The sequence below is a fragment of the Amia ocellicauda genome, chromosome 5 (genome assembly GCF_036373705.1).
Source record: "Amia ocellicauda isolate fAmiCal2 chromosome 5, fAmiCal2.hap1, whole genome shotgun sequence".
Classification (NCBI taxonomy): Eukaryota; Metazoa; Chordata; class Actinopteri; order Amiiformes; family Amiidae; genus Amia; species Amia ocellicauda.
Window position 1 is genome coordinate 47,828,824 of NC_089854.1, and position 18,507 is coordinate 47,847,330.

Sequence of the window (18,507 nt, forward strand, 5' to 3'; positions counted from 1 at the left end):
CAGGAAATCTTAAGCCTGTGCCACCATCAAGTGTTTTGATGTCTTTTATTATTTGAATAGTTGCCATACTTGTATTTTATTTTCCATTACTCCCCAACATTTTTTATATAATACAGTGATATTCTGTGTCTTGTCTTTTATTCCTTCAATTCCAGCTCAGTTACTAAATCAAACCGGTTACTGAAATAATTCTCAAATTTAAAATTACTCACTATTTTCAGATGTGAAGATATAAAAGCTGCAGGTCTGGACTGTCTATCTATCTCTCCTCCAGAACCCATGATGCTCAAAACAGTTCCCGTCTTCCCCCCCCACCCCACCCCCCAAGCTGGACACTGCCCCAAAGAGTGAAACAACACAGGGGCTGGTATAAAACTGACATTACTGTGATTTATTATCATGAATCATGAGAATAGACAACCAGTGCTGTGTCTGTGCAAGAGTCTCTCTCCAAACAAAAAAAAGATCAAGAACTAAAAAAAAAATAAAATATATATATATATATCAAATGCTTGATAAAAAATATATATTAAAAAATAAGACAATAATAATATAATACATAGAAGAGAAAAACAGACCATGTGCTACTGTCACAGAAACATCTAGCTCAAACTGAGAGCTTGCCTGCTATTTACAATAATATTCCAAAATGGGATGGGAGCAAATTTTACAGGCCCAGAAAAGAATAAGCACTTATGTACACAAGTCTTGCAGAAAGCTGGTGGAACGATCTATACATTAAATTACATTTTCTACAAATAACCATTAAAATCAAAAAATAAACTTGCTAATAGCACACCACCTACAGCTGTATCCTTCCCTCTTAGAGAATACCATGACAGCCCAGTGTAGCGCACTCACTCTCACACTCTCTCGTGCTCTAGCTCACATTCACTCACACACTCTCCATCTTTTTTTTATTCTTTGTCATAAGAGCGTCGACTCCTGGGGCAGGAACCTCAGCACCCAGCAAAGCACTCTTTCTGAAGCTCTGCTTAGGTGTTGCAGATTTACAATTATACACACAAAAAAAGGAATACAAATAAAAAATGTTTTCTTGTACACAATTCTTCAATAAAATGAGCCACTAAAATACAACAAATAACTTGGAAAAAGCAAACAAATGCCTTCCGTGACCAAGAGGGCAAAGGTAACAATGGACAGGGGGTGGGAGTGGAGGAGGCTGGAATGTCCATTGATATAGAACAGTTCTCCACAGTAGGCTGTGGGTGTAATAAAATGCAATACAAAAATAAAACAGGACAGCCCCTCTGTGTATGAGGGGGGTGAGAGGAGAGGGGTGAGCGCTGGAGCTCGTCTGTCAGATTTCTTTATTTTTGTTTTATTTTTTATACAAAGTGTCTTTACAGTTTTACTTTAGTTCATGTCTGTCCTCCATAGAGTACCATGCTTCTGTGCTGCTCTTTCACTCACCGCGAACATGTACAAAAAAAATATTTACAGCCTATGGTTACACAACCCCCCCGACCATTTCCCCCTTTCTCCGTGAGAGTTTGTGTTGGGGGGGGTGAGAGGGGTTAGTGCCATCCTGAGCCCAGGTACCCTGTCGCATGAAAGGGGGCTGCAGATGTGGGGGCCCCCCGTGGGGGTGCGGAGAGCTGGGGGGGGGCAGGCTGGGTCTGAGTCTGCTGCTGAGGCTGCTGAGGGGGGGGCGGGGGAGGTGGTGGAAGAACGGCCTGCTGGTGGGGGTGTAGCAGAGTGGGCTGGTACCCCCCCAGAGTCTGGAACTGATGCGCACTCTTTAGGGGGGGGTTGGTGGAGGGCACAGGGGGGGGTGGCGGCGGCGGAGGCGGAGGTGGGGGAGGCTGCTGCAGGGACAAGAGGGGGCCAGCACTGGGCTGTAGGGGTGGCTGCTGCTGCTGCTGTGAGGGGGGCTGGACCTGGGGTGGGTGTGGTGGGGGGGCTGAGTTCAACAACAACTGGTGCTGGGGCAGGGGGGGTGGTAGGTGTATCAAAGGGGGGCCAGTCTGGGGGAGGGGTGGGGGTGGGGGTGGTGGTGGGGGGGCAGTGCTGGCCTGGTAGTGCAGGGGGTGGTGCGTCTGCAGCATAGGCTGTGAGCCAGGGGGAAAGCCTGACACCGCGGTGGGCTTGTAGCCCTGGAAAGGACAAGCAGGAGAGGGGGCTTGGGTGGGAAAGTAGGCTGAGGATGCAGGGGGGGCAGGAGGAGGGGGAGGTGGTGGTGGTGGGGGTGCATTCTGGGGACTATAAGGGGCAAAACTTGCAGAACCAGGCTGGGTCGGGGCCTGGGGTTGGGGCTGTGGCTGGCCAGGGAGAAAAACCCTTTGGCCACGGTAGGGTGAGCTCTGGGACTGGGCCTTGGGAGAGTGCAATAGTGAGGGGCCAGGGTATAGCGCCTGAGGGGCTGGGAGGGGGCCACAGTGTAGCTTGCAGGGGGGTGGTGTAGGCTTGGGTCCAGGGTGCTTGCAAGGGGACAGGCAGGACACCCTGGATGGGGCCTCACTGTCCTCCGTCATGCACTCCTTCACTGGCCGGCATGTGCTCTGCAGGGCCGTGGGACCAGGCGAGCAGGGCTGTGGACAGAGAAGACAAACCGTAAGTAAAGTTAAGACCTCCAATAGAAAATCATTCATATTTAAAGACCTTTTAACCCTTAGAGGACTACGAGGCAGAAAACTGGCCCATGCGGTCATGTTGCTAGAGGACTAGAGGGCCAATTTCCAGCCCAAACTTCCACCAACACTTCAGCCTTAAAAAGGTTTTTACTGAACAATACTACATAGCAAATAACTGTCTTAACCAATGGTTTGTTGTGAGTATTAAACAATCAAAACGCTTTCAATTACATATATTTTTTTTAACTGGTTAAAAAAAAAAAACCTGGAGTGAGTTTATTACAAAGCTCAGATTGTTGGCTACATAAACTAACAGACATGTGGAAGAAATTCACATATGCAAAGATACTTACATTTGAATTGCAAAAAACACCATGGCGTTGCTAGTGTTAAGCTCAGAGTGCCTGGGAGCATCAGTCAGTGTTTCAGCATGTTAGTGAGCATCTGTATGTCAACTGTGTGAGTGTCAAGGAGTGTCAGGCTGTGTTATGGAAAGGGTTCACCTTGTGTGTGTTTACTACGTGTGGAGTGATGGTTACCTTGTGTGCGGGGGGGCTGCGGCAGGTTCGGTGAGAACTGGGAGATGCACACTCCTTCCCTGGTGCTGGCTCACTGTCGGTTTCTCCATCTACAACAGACACATAATACATAATGTTTAATACACATAACACTTAAACACACATTCAGCCAACACAATCAAAGTCTCTCGCCTAGCCTGTCCATAATGACCTCTGACTTACCTGCATCTCTGTCCTTGCGGTGGTCGCTGAGCAGTAGAGCACGATGGTACCCACGCTCCCTTGCCTGCTCCACTGATGTTGACGATGTCCTAGAGAGACAGAGAGAGATTAGTGATGGACAGTGTTCACTATAGTTGTGTAATAGTGAATAAAACTTTAATCATGGTTTAGATAACTTGTGTTTTGAGAAGCTTTTAGTCAGTATGTATATATTAAAGTATCTATATATTAAAAATCTCGGCCGAAAACAGTCACAGTAACATGTTGCTCATTGAATACTGCCATGGCACACACTCAACAACTGACAGGTACTAGACCAGACTTGGCTGAACTACACTTCGGCTGATAGAGAGAGCGCTGCATCTTTTGGGGTGTGCGAGTGACTGTACGTGTCAGACCTGGCTACATACCACTGTCCCTCTCCCCCCGGCTCCCGGTCTCCCTGGGGGGGAGTTTCTGTGCTGTCTGCAGGGGGTGGGGGCTCAGAGGCAGGGAGGGCTGAGAGTGTGGGGGCAGGACTGGGCGTGACCAGCAGGGCAGGGGACTCGAGGGTGGTCTCCACAGCAACAGGACAGGGTTCCAAGGCAATAGTGCTGCAAAGCCCGGCCAGAGGGGGTGCCGTGGACACTGGGGACATGCTGTCTGGTTTAGAGCCACTGCGCCGTGCCTCTCGTTGCCTCTTCCTGTATTCCAAGAGAGAAACCTGAGAAGAGGAGAAGGAGAGAGGGGGGGCTTCAGTTGCTGGGCTCTGCAGTGACATTTATTGTAGACAGATTTGAGACTGCATGAGCATTTATAGATCTATAAATATCTATAAAAAATGGACAAAGATGTCCATAAGAATTAAATCAATAAAATAAAGTACTACTGCTGCTACCACAAAATAAATATCACTCCAGACTCACCTTCTTCTTCTGGGGGGGGTTCTGGGGGATACTACCACCCCCTTCAGCCATGACATCACCCCCAAGTGTACGTGTGAATCCAAGCCCCCCTCCTTCCTCGTTACAGTAGTACAAGCCTTCACTGTAGCCACCTGCAACTGGGTCGGCAGGACGGAAAGCACCTCCCAGCTCAAGCGTGTGAGAGGGCGTGAGGTCCCGCAGGTTTGAGTTAATGGGGGAGAAGGACAGGGTTCCACGCTCGGGGCTCTTCATCCAGGGAGGGTAGGAGGGAGTGGGGGGGCCACGTTCAGCTGTGCAGTCTGTGATGGGTGGCTCTGTGCCAGTCTCAGGGCCTCCCCCGTTCTCCCCCATCTCTAGCTCACAGTCTGAGGGTTCGGTACGAGAGGGCTGTGGGCTCAGAGTGCCGACCATCTTAATTTCCTGGGAGGGTGTCTCTGACAGGCTGGCCACACGCAGGGAAGGAGGAGCAAGCAAGGAAGGAGGACGCTCCACAAACTGGTGAAAGAGATGAGAGGAGATTAGGACAAGTTACTACATGCACCCAGTGTCAGACTGAGTTACAGTACAAACACAGTCCCATTGGAATGCTGTAAAGTTTCACAGGGTTACTGTACACAGACACTCAAACATGGCATTTTAGTGTCCCATTTCCCTGACCATCCCTCCCCACTGCATCGTTCTACATCCTTCTCTCCTAGTCCATAGTCTCAGCCCCCACCCCCAAAAAAAAACTCACTCTCTCTGCCCCTCCCTCACCTCCTGTGTGCTGGGTCTCCGGCTGGCCTCCGGGGAACTATCAGGGGACGACACATTCTGAGAACAGAGACAAACAGATGTAACACTCCATTCTGCATCAACACTGTAACCCTCCCCAATATGTTTAAATGTATGCTGCTTTGTGTTCCTGTGAGCATAGCGTGCGTGCATGCATGCTTGTGAGAGTTTAATGTAACCACTCGGGCATGGTGCCACAGGGTGTCAAAAGGGGGCAATGCCCCTTCAGTTGGAATATTGTGCACCCTTAGTTTTGAATCCCTACTCCATCCTACAATTTGCCCCCTCCGTCATGCCCACCCCATTGCGTTGCATTTAGTTGCGTTGATAAGTGCTCTGTGTAGAGGTTACTGAACAACATCAAACCTGAAGTTTAAGGGCACACAGCTCACTTCTGGTAGCTAATTTATATTAATCTGTCTAGATGCTTCATTCATTATCCAACTCCCTAGCATCATTCATTCATAATCACAAACATTAAACCAGTTGTAAAAAATCTCATTTTGAATGGCTTTTACACAGTAGAAGGGCAGGGTCAGTTTGACCATTTAGGTGTACATCAGGGTTCCCACTAAATTCAGGGTTCCATTTTCCATGACTTTTGCACAATTTTCCAGGATAATTTCCATTATTTTCCAGGAAAAAACTAGGTTAAAAAGTTAAAACTAAACATTTTCTATATCGCAAGATATTTTCCCATTTGATATATTCAGTCAATGCTCAAAAATAACATTAATGTGCATAATAAGTGTGCATAATCATATTTGTAGGCAAATTAACTGTTACCATTACTAAAGGTCTACGCAAATAGTTCTATGTAAGGTGCATGTTACTGAACTGATGCCAATACTAAATCTCTCCACCCTAACAAACTACTTCAAAAGTTTCAGAGGAACCAAAATAACTGGTTAAAGTCCACACAAAACTACAACAAAGGATTGCTTGACGATTTAAATGATGCCGATTGTCAGCCGGGAAATGAAGCATTCTGGGTGACAGGACATCAATATATTAACAGGGATCCTGAGGTTTTTTTGTTCTGATTTTAGTTTTTGTAAATATGATTTTTTTTTTTTTCACCTGACTTTCCAGGTTTTTCCATGACCATGGGAACCCTGTTACTTTCAAAGTTACGTATGCCTACAACGAAAAAAATTAATACAACTACAAAAGATAAAATTTAGTTAATGCAGAGTAGGGGGAATGGGGAAAAAAAAAAAAAAAAAAAAAAAACTATAATCAAAATGAATTCATTAACCTCATTTACAAAGCAACTTATATCTACACAAATGTATAGATCCTGTGGATTTCAGACTACTATTACTTATAAAGGCTGAAATTAGTCAAAAATGTGTCACAAGGGTCACAGGCATTAGCTACCAAATGATACCAAAATAGCCTATGAGCTACCGATATACAAAACTAAACCTGGTTAAATTTGCAGAAAATGTACATTTTTTATACTATTTTCATTAAGTTTTTGCTGAACATTCTAAAATAGAACATTCAATAACACACACACTACCAGTCAAAAGTTTTAGAACACCCCCATTTTTCCAGTTTTTATTGAAATTTAAGCCGTTCAAGTACAGTGAATAACCTGCAATGGTAAGCGGTAAACTGCCAGAGGTTTAGGTTACCAAAACCTGAAAAATAAATGTACATTTCAATTATATATTTTGTTACTATACCCTGTTAAGCAGCTCCTGTGCATAGAAGTTATACTGTAATTCCTACAATGCACACATCGTTTGAAAGCTTATTCTCTTGGCTACCAGAGCGTTTAATTCTCGAACACATCCGATTTACAGTTTCCATGTCGCCTGCCCTCATTCAGAGCCCTGGGGGTAAATGAGCAGTCTGCTCCAGGGGGGAATCACTCCGTTTCGATCTTATTTCTTTGCAAATAGGCCCGTTTTATTCAGAACAACATAACAATTAATCCAGTACTATTTGATGTTCTATGAAACCGAGAACTTCAGATCCAATTATGTAAAATCATTGTGTATTAGTACACTGTAAACCGTTTTCCATCGTGACTTTTTGAGATCTCTATGGGTGTGTGTTGCTTCTACCAAAACGTGGATGGTCGTTTGACCATATTGTCTGGTTCAGGAATGTCATAATTATCAATATTTTCTGATATTTTGTATTCATACACAGACCAAGTATCCCCCCCACCTCCCCATCAGAGAATGCTTCACATCATTAGAAAGCTGCGAGTATCAAAATGTCAAAATGGTTTAATAGAAGTATGCACAAAAAAAAAAAAAAAACTTGAGAAAGAATGTATAGAGCATACAAAAGGGATAGAAACAAAACAAAATACAAAGAATATGATTAACTGCAAAGATATTTAATGAATCATGAAAGCAAAAAGGGAAATAAAAAGAAACATAGCGCTTGGAGCTAAAACTAATGCAAAGAGTTTTTCCAATACTACAACAATGGAAGTAACAGGAAATTACAGGCATTACCTATTACCCAACAGTTCAAATTTTCCTTACCTACCCTAAACACACACACCTTCAAAACGTACCGATAACAATAATGAATTGTAAATTCAAGTTTAACAAGAAAATGTAGGTGTACACTCAGAGACAAGTTAGAAGCTGTTCATTAGTGTTTGAATTGTGTCTGAGGTATCGGGGGTCTCCAAGGTTCTGGTGAAGTGCGGTCAGGGGGGGGGGAATAGTGCTGGTGAAGTTTATCTGCAGCAACTCATGTCAGTTTTGTAACAAAAATGCATATTACCGTAAGACATTTCTAGATGGACAATTAATAACTGGCAATATTCCAACTGAGGGGGTGTTGCACCCTTTTGTTTCCCGTGGTGCTGGTCCTGATCTTGATACCCTTAAATTTTATTTATTTTACAAACCAACATAAATCAGACACAATAATAACGTGTTAATGTCAAAAGTGTATCACGTTCAGTCATTTTAATGCAGGAGTTGGTTTCAGTTTTCTGCTAATCACTGATATTGAAACCTATTTTCTTACAATTTACAGACAAGGTACCTATTTAAGTTTAAGTACGTTTAATGCTTATAAAGACTACAGTTTATTTTGTTCTATCTGTGAAGATTCACAGATCAAGCAACTTGCTATAATAAAGGAGATTTAAACATCATGTATTGTTATCCATGTTATTATCACATGTTTCAATTCAGCAGCACCGAAAATTTGAAATCAATGCAATTGGGGCGGTATTTTTAAGTATCAACAAATGAGGAATCTTGTGTATTCAATTAACACATTGATGTCTTACCTTATTTTAAGTGATATCTATCGGTTTGTGAAAGTTTAACTATTTGACATGTGAGGATACCCTGAACACACACACTGTTAAAGAGCACGGAATGGCAGAGCACTGTTTAGGACTAGTTTATTCAGTTTGTTGCAATTTGTTTTGTATAAGGCTATAAACACTTTATTTTGGTATTATGATTATACCATTTCTGTGCTGCCGTTTTGCTTATTATGCTTTCATAAAAATATGTAATTAAATCATATTATAATTAAAATAAATTTTATATTTGCAATTCAAGCATCATTGTATTACGGCTGTACACAAATAAAAGATAATCTTACCTCCAGATGGTTATTTTTAGATTTTAAGTTTAGTCCTTGGAAGCAGACAGTACATCTTGTATTGCACTTTAATATTTCTTCCATTTTCTTTCTTTGGAAGTTAACAATTGCCTGTACTAGTTAAATCCCTGCTAACACACAATGTTACCACAACAGCCACATTTGTAGAACTGTGTGTTACTAGTTGGGATATCGCTGACTAGCAGCTTCCATCCTGCCTGCTCGTTGTAGAATGACGCTGAATAAGCCACTCGTTGGCTAAAGACAAGTAAATAAAAACAAATGTTGCAAAAATACTACAAGTGGGCCCCTTTGGATTCCCTTACACTTGTACGTATAAGTGATCAGTAATCTCTTACTCTTTTTAAAAAGTATCGGTAATCAGAATACTCATCTGACAGGAGTAACGGAACGGAAATACGAGTATCAACATTCTGTAATCTGACTACGCAACGCTGAAACTTATATTCCATTACTCCAACCCTGGCAATAATGTAAATGTAAATGTGAAATGTTCCCTTTACTCCTTGCCAATAATGAGTTTGGAATAGACTGACATGTACATATTACTGTTATTACTGTGCATGATGGTTTTGAACGATGAAGATCTTGTATCCTTGGTTGAAAATTGTATGAGCTAGTGGAAGGGGCATCCCCATTATATAAAAGGTCTCAGTTTTCCAGGAGCAATGGAAATGTTTCCACTCTGTATATTGAATATGCATTTATTTTGTAATTCAAGTCATTTTTGGTTTCAGTCTTTCTGGCATAAAATTACATATTTTGCTATCCTGACATTAGTGCTCCAGTTGTCCCTTCAGTAATAAGGCACAAGGCTCCACATTTAAAACCAAAAATTTTAACACAGAAAAATGTCAAACTTACTGGCTTGACACTTTGAGAATTAAACAGCAAAGTTTAGTAATGGTGCAATTCAAAACAAAAATAAATACGTTAAACTGTAGCTAATGAAATCCAATTACAATTCAGTACAATCTGCCTTTCCCCTCCTCCTCAGGTTAGTCATTCAAATGAGCATTTTGACACCCCAAATTAAGTATTGTTGACCAGAGCTGGGAGGGGGGGGGGGGGGGGGGGGGGGGTCTAGTGCATGCCATGGTCTCGTGTATACATCTGGTAGGCTATAAATACATATCAATGCCTGTGATCCCATCACGTCTTTTTGACAGTAATTTCACAGTTGTAATAATTGCAAATCCATTTCATAGGTTATGTGCACTTATGGGGATACAAGTTGCATTCATTAAAAACTGACTTGCAAAGCATTTTGTCATATGAGTTTGAATGTACAGGTCCTGTGGATTTAAGCCTTACAATGCAAATATATTTTAAATACTTATTAATATTTTCGATTTTACGGATTAACTATAAACACACCATGTAAAGTGGTGGTGCCATGTTTTACTAGCTGAAATGAAAAATCCCAGAAACCTTCCATTCTCACAAAAAACTTATAGCTTAAATTTTGTGCACAAACCAGGTTACATCCCTATTAGTGACCATTTCTCCTTTGCCAAGATAATCCATCCACCTGACAGGTGTAGCATATGAAGAAGTTGATTAAACCGCATGATCATTACACAGGTGCACCTTGTGCAGGGGGAAAAAAAAGTGTCTCAGTTTTGAGGGAGTGTGCAATTGGCATGCTAACTGTAGGAATATCCACCAGATCTGTTTCAGAGAATTTAAATTTCTCTACCAAGCCACCTCCAAAACTTGGGAGAATTTGGAAGTATTTCCAACCAGCCTCAATCACAGACCATGTATAACTGCTCCAGCCCAGGACTTCCACATCCAGCTGTGATGCGCCACTCAGATAGCTGATGAAACTGTTTGCACAAGCAAAGAACTTCTGCAAAAACTGGGAAACCCATCTGCATACATGCTTGTCCTCACCAGGGTCTTGACCAGACTGCAGTTCTGGCAGACATTCCTGCAGTCAGCATGCCAGTTGCATGCTCCTTCACAATTTTAATCCATAGATTAGGGCCTAATACCCTAATAGGATAACCTGTGTATGCTCGTCTATTAACCAGTGTGGGTATGTTCTGCTCTTTTAGTCTGTGTGCAACGTGCTGTGACCTCACCTCTATGTGTGAGGCACCGGGTGTGAGAGGAATGTGCGTGGGAGTGGAGGGAGGCGAGATGTTGCTGTCCTCAGGGCGGGTGCGAGGGGGGGTAGACAGGAGCACAGGGCTGGACTCTGGTTGCTCAGCACGGGTGGGCGTGGCACAAGGAGAGCCGCAGGGCGTTGAGCATTCAGACAGACAGGAATCCAGAGGACACAGGCGCCGCTTCTTCAGAGGAGTGGGCAACTCTGAGACAGAGAGATGGCAGCAAGTAAGATGAGCTCTTAAAAGACTAAATATTTAGTTAAATAAATTGATAACAGTAAATATAACTAGGGGTTCTGATTTTGGGGTTCGATTTTGTTCCAAAATTTGGGTTAATGATTAAAAAATCTGGTGAAAATCGTGTTATTAAATATTTGATAAATCAGTAATCAGGTTTCATTCAGAAATAAAAGGATGAGTACAATATCTACAAAAGGTTTTTAGGTTACAGATCATAAACTTTTGCATATGGAAAGATTTTTGTTTTTATATGAGCAGGCTAGAGACTGAAATCATGTTAAATCATGTTCAGTTGACAGAAAGCAATAAAATAGAATTACATTTAGCAATTAAAAAAATTAATCTGAAATATTATCTTCAAAAACTAAAACTAAACCTTTAAATCTTGAGAGCAACCGATAGTTTTTATGGGTGAGATACCGATAATTGGGAAGCAAAATTTCCCAATTACCGATATATTATTTGTTAGCATACAAAAATACATTTTCTAGCATGGATCCCTCAAATCTCAGATAAATTGTAAAAATCCTGCCTTTAGTGCATATTTGACATTTTACATAATAAACTTAATCATAAATCCAACATTGTAAAACGAAGTTAGATTAAATGGAAAAATGCATGTTCTATACATTAGAACAAAGTAGGGCCCGACAGATATATCAGAGCACCGATAACTGGCCACTGATATATTGTCTCACTATTGGCTAAATATTTTTTTCAAATTACAATAACCTCTCAGACTTCTGACAAACAAATACCTGTTTATTTGGTTTTACAGTCATTTTAATTTACCATTTTTTAACATAGTTATGGTGCTTTAGTTTTTGCTGGAAGCTTCCGACTCCAGAATCCAGTGATTCCAGTGATTCTCATGCACAGCGGCGCCGCGCATGCACACTGAGGACCGGTGAAACAAACACACACCCACTGAGAAACACAGGGCTGATAAACCAATAAACGTGTTTTACTAAAACCCTCATAACCAACAAAGTGTTTTTGAAAGCTGTACTGCATTTGAGTAGCCATGGTTTTGATTGTTTATTTTCATCATGACTGAAGATTACTGTAGACTATGGCATAGAGGGGGAGTTTTACTGAAAAGTGAATTAAATCACTTTTCAAAATTCACAATAGCAATTAAAATAAAAAACAGTAAACATTCGCTGAAGATGTTGTATCAGCAAACAAGAACTGTTTCCAAATGACAACCAAGCTCAGATCACAATATAAAGAAAATGAGTGAAAAGACAGCTCTCAGACAATGTTTTAGTTATTAGTTGACAACTTCTGTCACTTTAGTCTAGTTTTATCAATGTATTTTCCATTTTAACTTCATTATTACCATTATGCATTATGTCTGATACCAGATGTTTACATTAATTAGTAGATGGATGCAAAACACATTAATTGAAAAGTCAAACAGCTATTATAAACGTCATGTAATTCACATTTTTAAGTTTGAAGTGTCTTGAAAAATGTGTAATAAGAATAGTTACAAGAACGGTATGGAAGCTTATAGTGGACTTTATTCAAATGCAAATGTAATCCCACAATTGCATTTTCATTTTCCATCTATGCATGCGTTACTTAGGTCAAAATGCAAATACAATCATTCCATTTAAATTGTTAATATCGTCAGCGAATATATGTACTGGAATATAACATCTAAAATGGCTATTACATTAACATTTCAAACACTTCCCCCGCTGATACACAAAATAAAAAAGTGATATTAAACGTATAAGCATATTGTTAAGCCCTACTGTAGCCAAGTGTGAAGTTGCACTTCATGCTGTAAGTGCTTACTGTACTTATAAGTTAACCAATTAGATCCTAACTTTACTAATTACAAGACACGCACCTACCAGTCCTATATACAAATGAACAGACATTTAACTTCACACAAATCGGTATCAACTTGACGTTAAGCCCAATACAGTAAACCACATCAAGTGCATTCAACATTTAGTGAAACACACGTTTGTGTACAATCGGGTAGGATCCGTTGCGCAGATTTCAACGGTTTTGCGCAGATCTGCCGAATCCCACAGATCCCATTGGAGCATTGCAGATCTACGCAGAATTGCTATAAGCTGCGCTACAGGAACACAATGAACGAGTCAAAGCATGCATGATTATGATTGGACCATGAAACAGCTCCCTGACTGTCTGCCTCACGGAATACTGAAATTCAAATCCGTTAGTCTTGTTTCACAAACAAATAGCAGTAAGGAATACAAGCCCAAAATAATGTACTAAAAAACAACGTTTTCATTAGGGTAAGATTTTTTTTTTTTTTTAATTCGAATTTTAAAGCAGTGTGCATTGTACATTGTACAAGTACATTGTTTGACTTTTTCATTAAATTTTAAAAATACAACTACATTACATTAATACTGGAGAGGAAAGGGCCTTCTCCCCCCAGTCTCCCTCTGCTGTCTGCACCCACCTGGTAAAGTGCAGCTGCCGTTGAGTGGGAGGGGGCCGAGTGTGTCTCCATTGAGAAGGGGACTGAGGAGCCCCTCACTGGACAGAAAGCAGGGACGGCAGCTGGCCAGGTTGGGAGATCCCTCTTCCTCCAGAGCTTGCCTAAGCCAGCGCTGCAAAAACAGGGAGGGGTTAGAGAAGACACTGCAATTAAATAAAACAGAGGGGACAGTAGACTGATTGAAACAAGGGGCTAGAGAGACTGTACAGAGGGAAAGAGATGGGGGTAGTATAACTGAACACTTGAGTGCAAACCAATTGGTTGGTGTGGATAATTCCACAGAGGGCCTTCCCTGCTCCCCTAGTAAGCAGAAATTAGTTCAGGCCTTACATAAGGCTGTAATAGTTGTAATCCATGAGAATTCTGGACTTCAAGAGTGATCTGTACAGAGAGAGGGCACACTGCTGTTATACACACTTATATTGGCTTCTCCTACAGGGTGTATTTAAAAAAAAATGTGGCAACTGTGCCAAAAATGGGGGAGCAGGGGCTTGAATAGGTTCCTCCAAGCTGGACAGGCATTCTCAAATCTACCCATCTACCAATTTCCAAAGCACAGTACACCACTGACACCTGATCTCCTGAAACAACGTTAAAGCCATGTTAGCAGACCAGGCTTTCGTGAGTGAAGGCAGGAGGAGGATGACAATGTAAGATGACAATAAGAAATGTGTCATCATGCCATCATTTACACAAACTTCCAGCATACAAAAACAAGATGAGAGAGCACAAAACAGATACAGGAAGGAGGAGATTACCTTCTTGCAGGAACCAGTGCTGGGGGGGGTGTCAGGGGCCTCTCTACGGCGCCGGTTTGGCCACCCCGGGGAGGCACAGTTGCGTGAGGAAAGAAAGGGTGAGCTAAAGCGGACATAGTGCTTGGGTGTGCTGTATACATGTGGGCTACAGGACAGGCCCGGCAGGGAGTTCAACTGCGTGGCTAGAACCTCGGGATCGGTACTGATCCGCAGCGGTCGCTCTGGGACCACCTCCGGGGGAGGCCGAGGTGGGCGGTCCTGCTTCTCGCTCAGCCATTCACTCACTAAGTGCTACAGAGAGAAGAGGTTACAGTAAAAGTTAGAGAATGAGGGAGTTCTAGCAAAAGATTGAGAAATGGAGTGTGAATTTAAGAGTTACAGTCTAAAAATGGGGTGTGACAGATTGACAGAGGAGAGAAGCATTGCCTGAAAAAGTACATTTATTAAGATATGAATTCTATTTCATGTACACAATAATACAATGTAAGCATAGTACAGAGGAGAGAAAAACAAACTGCTATAGAATGACAGATTATATATAAAAAGAGCGAGAGAGAGAGAGAGAGACAGACGCACCTTTTTTGTCTTGGGGTATCTGTGTGCAGGGCGGCAGGGGGGTCCAGGGGAGCCACAGTGGGGGGGGCTGGTGTCAGGGGTGTCACGGGGCAGGGGCTCAGGTTCTGGTGCTGGGGGGGGCTCATTTTCACGGGGCTCTATGAGGGAGTCGCTCCCGCCATCACAGGGGGAGCCAGGGGGCAGGTCAGAGCAGGCACTTGCTGTGCGATGCCGACGCCGCTGCTGCCCGATATGGGTGCGGCTCCGGGATAAACTTTTTCGCTGTTTGGACCGGCTCACCTTCGCCACACCTCCAGCACCACCCACCGTGCCGCCCCCTCCCACTGTCCCTGCTCCAGTCACTGCCACCACACCAGCCACTGCCCCTGGCCGCGATACTCCACACTCCTCCTTCATGGGCTCCGGAGGGGGCTGCCAGAGAGGGAAAGATCATGTGAGTGAGCATGCGAGTGTGTCAATATTCAAGTATGATTGTATGCGCGTGTACAAAGGCATGAGCAAGTGTGCGCAATTATTATTTTTATTTTACCAGCTGCAGAACATCTGCCTCAGGGGTGGCGGGGGGCTCATCCTTGACATCACTCTTGCCCCCAACATCAGTCTTGGTGCTGATGCGCTCCAGTGCCTGCTCCCGCCGCTTCTCCCTCTTCTCCAGCCTCGCGAATGCCTGCAAGATTGCCTCCATCTTCCTCTCCTCCCGTGTCTGTCCCAAAAAAAAACAGAAAAGGAGAGGGTCAGAAATGCACAACAGCCCTGCACCCCCTCTACCCCAGCCTCACTATAACTCTCCAGGCCTGAGGAGAGTGTTGCTGGCCAGGGTGAAGATGAGAGAGCACGGTGTAGGAAGTGGTGAGACTGGCAGTCACACAGCCTTTGCAGAATGGGCAGCACATAGACTAGCTGAAGGAAAGTATGAGCAGCAGAGAGAAAGATAGAAGGGGAGAGAGAGAGAGAGAGAGAGAGAGAGGGGGGTGGGGGGGAGGCATGCCCACTTCCACATTCCCCCTTCCCCTAAAAAAAAAACTCAAACCTCTGTGATTTATGGATATCCACAATGCTTATCCCCCCTTCTGCAGTGTCAGTGTGTGCAATAAAAAGGGATTGGTGAGAAGGGCAGTTAGGTCCACAGGTGGGCTACAAATGACCCACCGTCCCACGGGCAGAGGAAGCTGAACTGGGAGGGTGGACGGGACACCAAGTAGCTCCGAGACCCCCAAGCCAGGGACCGACAACCAGTGTTGGTGCCGAGTGTTGGGGACGGAGGGCTCAGAATGGAGACGGGTGGGCAGGGGTGCGTGTGTGAGTGTGGGGTTGTCTGTGGGGTCCTGCAGGGGGGCAGGTGGTGGTACCAGCAAAGTGCGGGGGCGCAGGGTGGAAGTAAGGTGGTGGGACCATGGATGTGGGGGTTGTTGGCAGGGGCATTTGTGGGTGGTGAGGGGCGGGGGGGGGGGGTGCGCCTTTACCTCCTTCTGCCTCAGTCCCATCCAGCTGGAGCCCCCCCTTGCAGGCAGATGGGACTTCTCCACTGGGCTGGCCTGGATGGTTTCAAACAGAGACAGCCGGTTTAGAAAACAGAGACCCTCCCCACATACACACACAGCAAATGTGGATCTGGGTCTGGGCTATGTGGGCATTAAACAGGGAGGGGTGGTAATGGGGAGGGTTGCAGGAAGTCAACTACCTGCCCCCGTTCCATCCTCTTCCCACCCCAACCATACCCCAGCCAGCCCTGCTCTTAGACCTTGGCTGTGTGAGAGAGAGGACTATGGGGTTGGAGCAGAGATGGGCCTGAGGTCTGTGATGGCTGGAGAAGCTGGGTCTGGGTGTGGGGCTTGGGGCACTTTATATTGCGCTTATGTTGTAAGTCGCCCTGGATAAGGGTGTCTGCCAAGAAATAAAAATAAATAATAAAGGGACATGACAGGAAGCCCACTATCTGACCCCCAACCTGCTCACAGGTCCTGTGTGGAGGGCTAAGGTCCAGAGATGGGTGAGGAGCAGAGTGAAGGAAAGGGATATACACACACAGATGAACATCTCCATGTCTGTACTTCATCTGTCACCATCCACCACCCTCAATGCTCTGTGTGCATTTGTGGAGGAAGGTGGGTAATTCTATAGACTAGTAAGAACAGACTGGTTGAGGACATGGTACACACACTAAATTTGCACCTCCTCTCAAAACTTGAACATTCCAAATTATGTCATTATGGAGAGGACATGAGCGTTGTGGAGGGCACGAACCATACCTTGAAAGCACTTGGGGTCACAGCTGAAGTCATCCTTATTACTTCGCCCTAACATCACCAACAGTCAACTAGACCTAGCAAGCAAGACCCACACCTCAACACCATGTCACCATCCACCAAAAACACACAAGAATGCACTACCTCATACAGGCTATGAGAGACCCCACAAATATAGAGCAATTCGATCCCCGCAAACTACTAAACCTCTGCTGTACAGCTTAATAGAGACTGGTCCTTTACAGCTCTGATGGTTCCTTGTACAGAAATGTACAGTTCAAATACTAGTCCTCTTGGTGACAAGTGTAGTGGACATTAACTGAACACAGATTCTGACAGAAAATCATCAACAGGGAGTAACTAAAAGTGAGAGATAGAGGGAAAAGGGGGGAGAGGAAGGGGAAGTAAGCCACTACCCACTCCCCTCCCCCTTCCCCTTCCCCTTCCCAGAAATGGGTCGAGGCTCAGAGGCAGCAACAGGAGCAGACACAGCAGAGGCAGCAGCAAGGGGGTCCACAGTTACGGGTATGTGAGAGGCCCACAGCAGCACCCAGCACGGCGCAGCCCGGCAGAGAGAGGGACTAGGCAGGCAAGCCAGGCAGGCCAGGTGCCCACTTACCATCTTCCTCCTCCTCTCTGCCATCTGCTCCTCTGACTCCATCTCCACCTCATTGCTAACCGGGGTTTTCTCTTCAATATCCTCAATTAACTCTGGCTCCTGAAAGAGGGAGAAGGGGGTGTGCTTTATCATGGCACTGCACTTGGGCTGCAGGGGGGTAGGGACAGATGAACTGCATCGGGTAACAGTGAGACAGTGTTTTGGGTGTGAGGTACAGCAAGGGGTGCAGGGGAGGCAGCATATCATGGCTGGAGGCACTAAGGGCGGTTTGGGGGTAAGGGAACGGCCTGGGTTTTGTGTACAAGAGTCTGCCTTGTGTGTTCATCTCTCTGTCTCACTCTCCATCCAGCTCTATATTTCATTCACAACCAGTCTCTCGTCACCTTACAGGAGAGGGCAGACTTCCCTGGCTCAGACAAAGACCTCAGCCTGAGAGTCACTAGGCCCATTGTGCAGCCCAGATGGGACAGATAGTGCCCTGGTACTCTGTCTGGCACCGGCTCCATTTCTCAGTTCAGCTGCCAATCCACAAGCTTCAGAGTGTTTAAACTTCTTTTCAACAAACCACAAATGCAACCTATTTGAGAGCAACATTTCCATGACAAATTCAGAGCCAGAACACATCACTACTGCCTCCTCTCCACATGGCCTACATACATTAGTATATTTTACTTGGTTGACATCTTTGTCCAAGGTGAATCACATCAAGAACTATTTAAATAATTTAAATAAAATAAAATAAAGATTTAAACAAAGCAATCTACGAAGAGCTCACTGTCACTCAAGAGATGCATATCAGAGCTCTATATAAGGAACAGAGCCTTGAACTTCATATGCA

The 18,507-nt window shown here is 44.2% G+C and overlaps 1 protein-coding gene across 12 annotated transcripts in view; it reads right to left on the minus strand.

Moving 5' to 3' along the window:
* Window positions 1–365: 365 nt before the first annotated feature.
* Window positions 366–18,507, minus strand: part of kmt2e (lysine (K)-specific methyltransferase 2E) — a 42,236-nt gene continuing 24,094 nt past the window's right edge. For 8 of the 12 annotated variants that reach the window (XM_066705532.1, XM_066705531.1, XM_066705528.1 and 5 more), the window contains exons 14-26: window positions 17,670–17,768; window positions 16,268–16,339; window positions 15,334–15,507; window positions 14,805–15,215; window positions 14,229–14,519; window positions 13,432–13,582; window positions 10,716–10,945; window positions 4,996–5,052; window positions 4,240–4,734; window positions 3,745–4,037; window positions 3,335–3,423; window positions 3,134–3,222; window positions 366–2,552 (exon numbers count right to left, since the gene is read on the minus strand). In XM_066705532.1, coding sequence (XP_066561629.1) covers window positions 1,539–2,552; window positions 3,134–3,222; window positions 3,335–3,423; window positions 3,745–4,037; window positions 4,240–4,734; window positions 4,996–5,052; window positions 10,716–10,945; window positions 13,432–13,582; window positions 14,229–14,519; window positions 14,805–15,215; window positions 15,334–15,507; window positions 16,268–16,339; window positions 17,670–17,768 — 3,465 coding nt within the window. In that variant the 3' untranslated portion in view covers window positions 366–1,538. The remainder of the gene's footprint in view (window positions 2,553–3,133; window positions 3,223–3,334; window positions 3,424–3,744; window positions 4,038–4,239; window positions 4,735–4,995; window positions 5,053–10,715; window positions 10,946–13,431; window positions 13,583–14,228; window positions 14,520–14,804; window positions 15,216–15,333; window positions 15,508–16,267; window positions 16,340–17,669; window positions 17,769–18,507) is intronic. The other 4 variants (XM_066705537.1, XM_066705540.1, XM_066705538.1 and 1 more) reach the window with 3 other exon arrangements.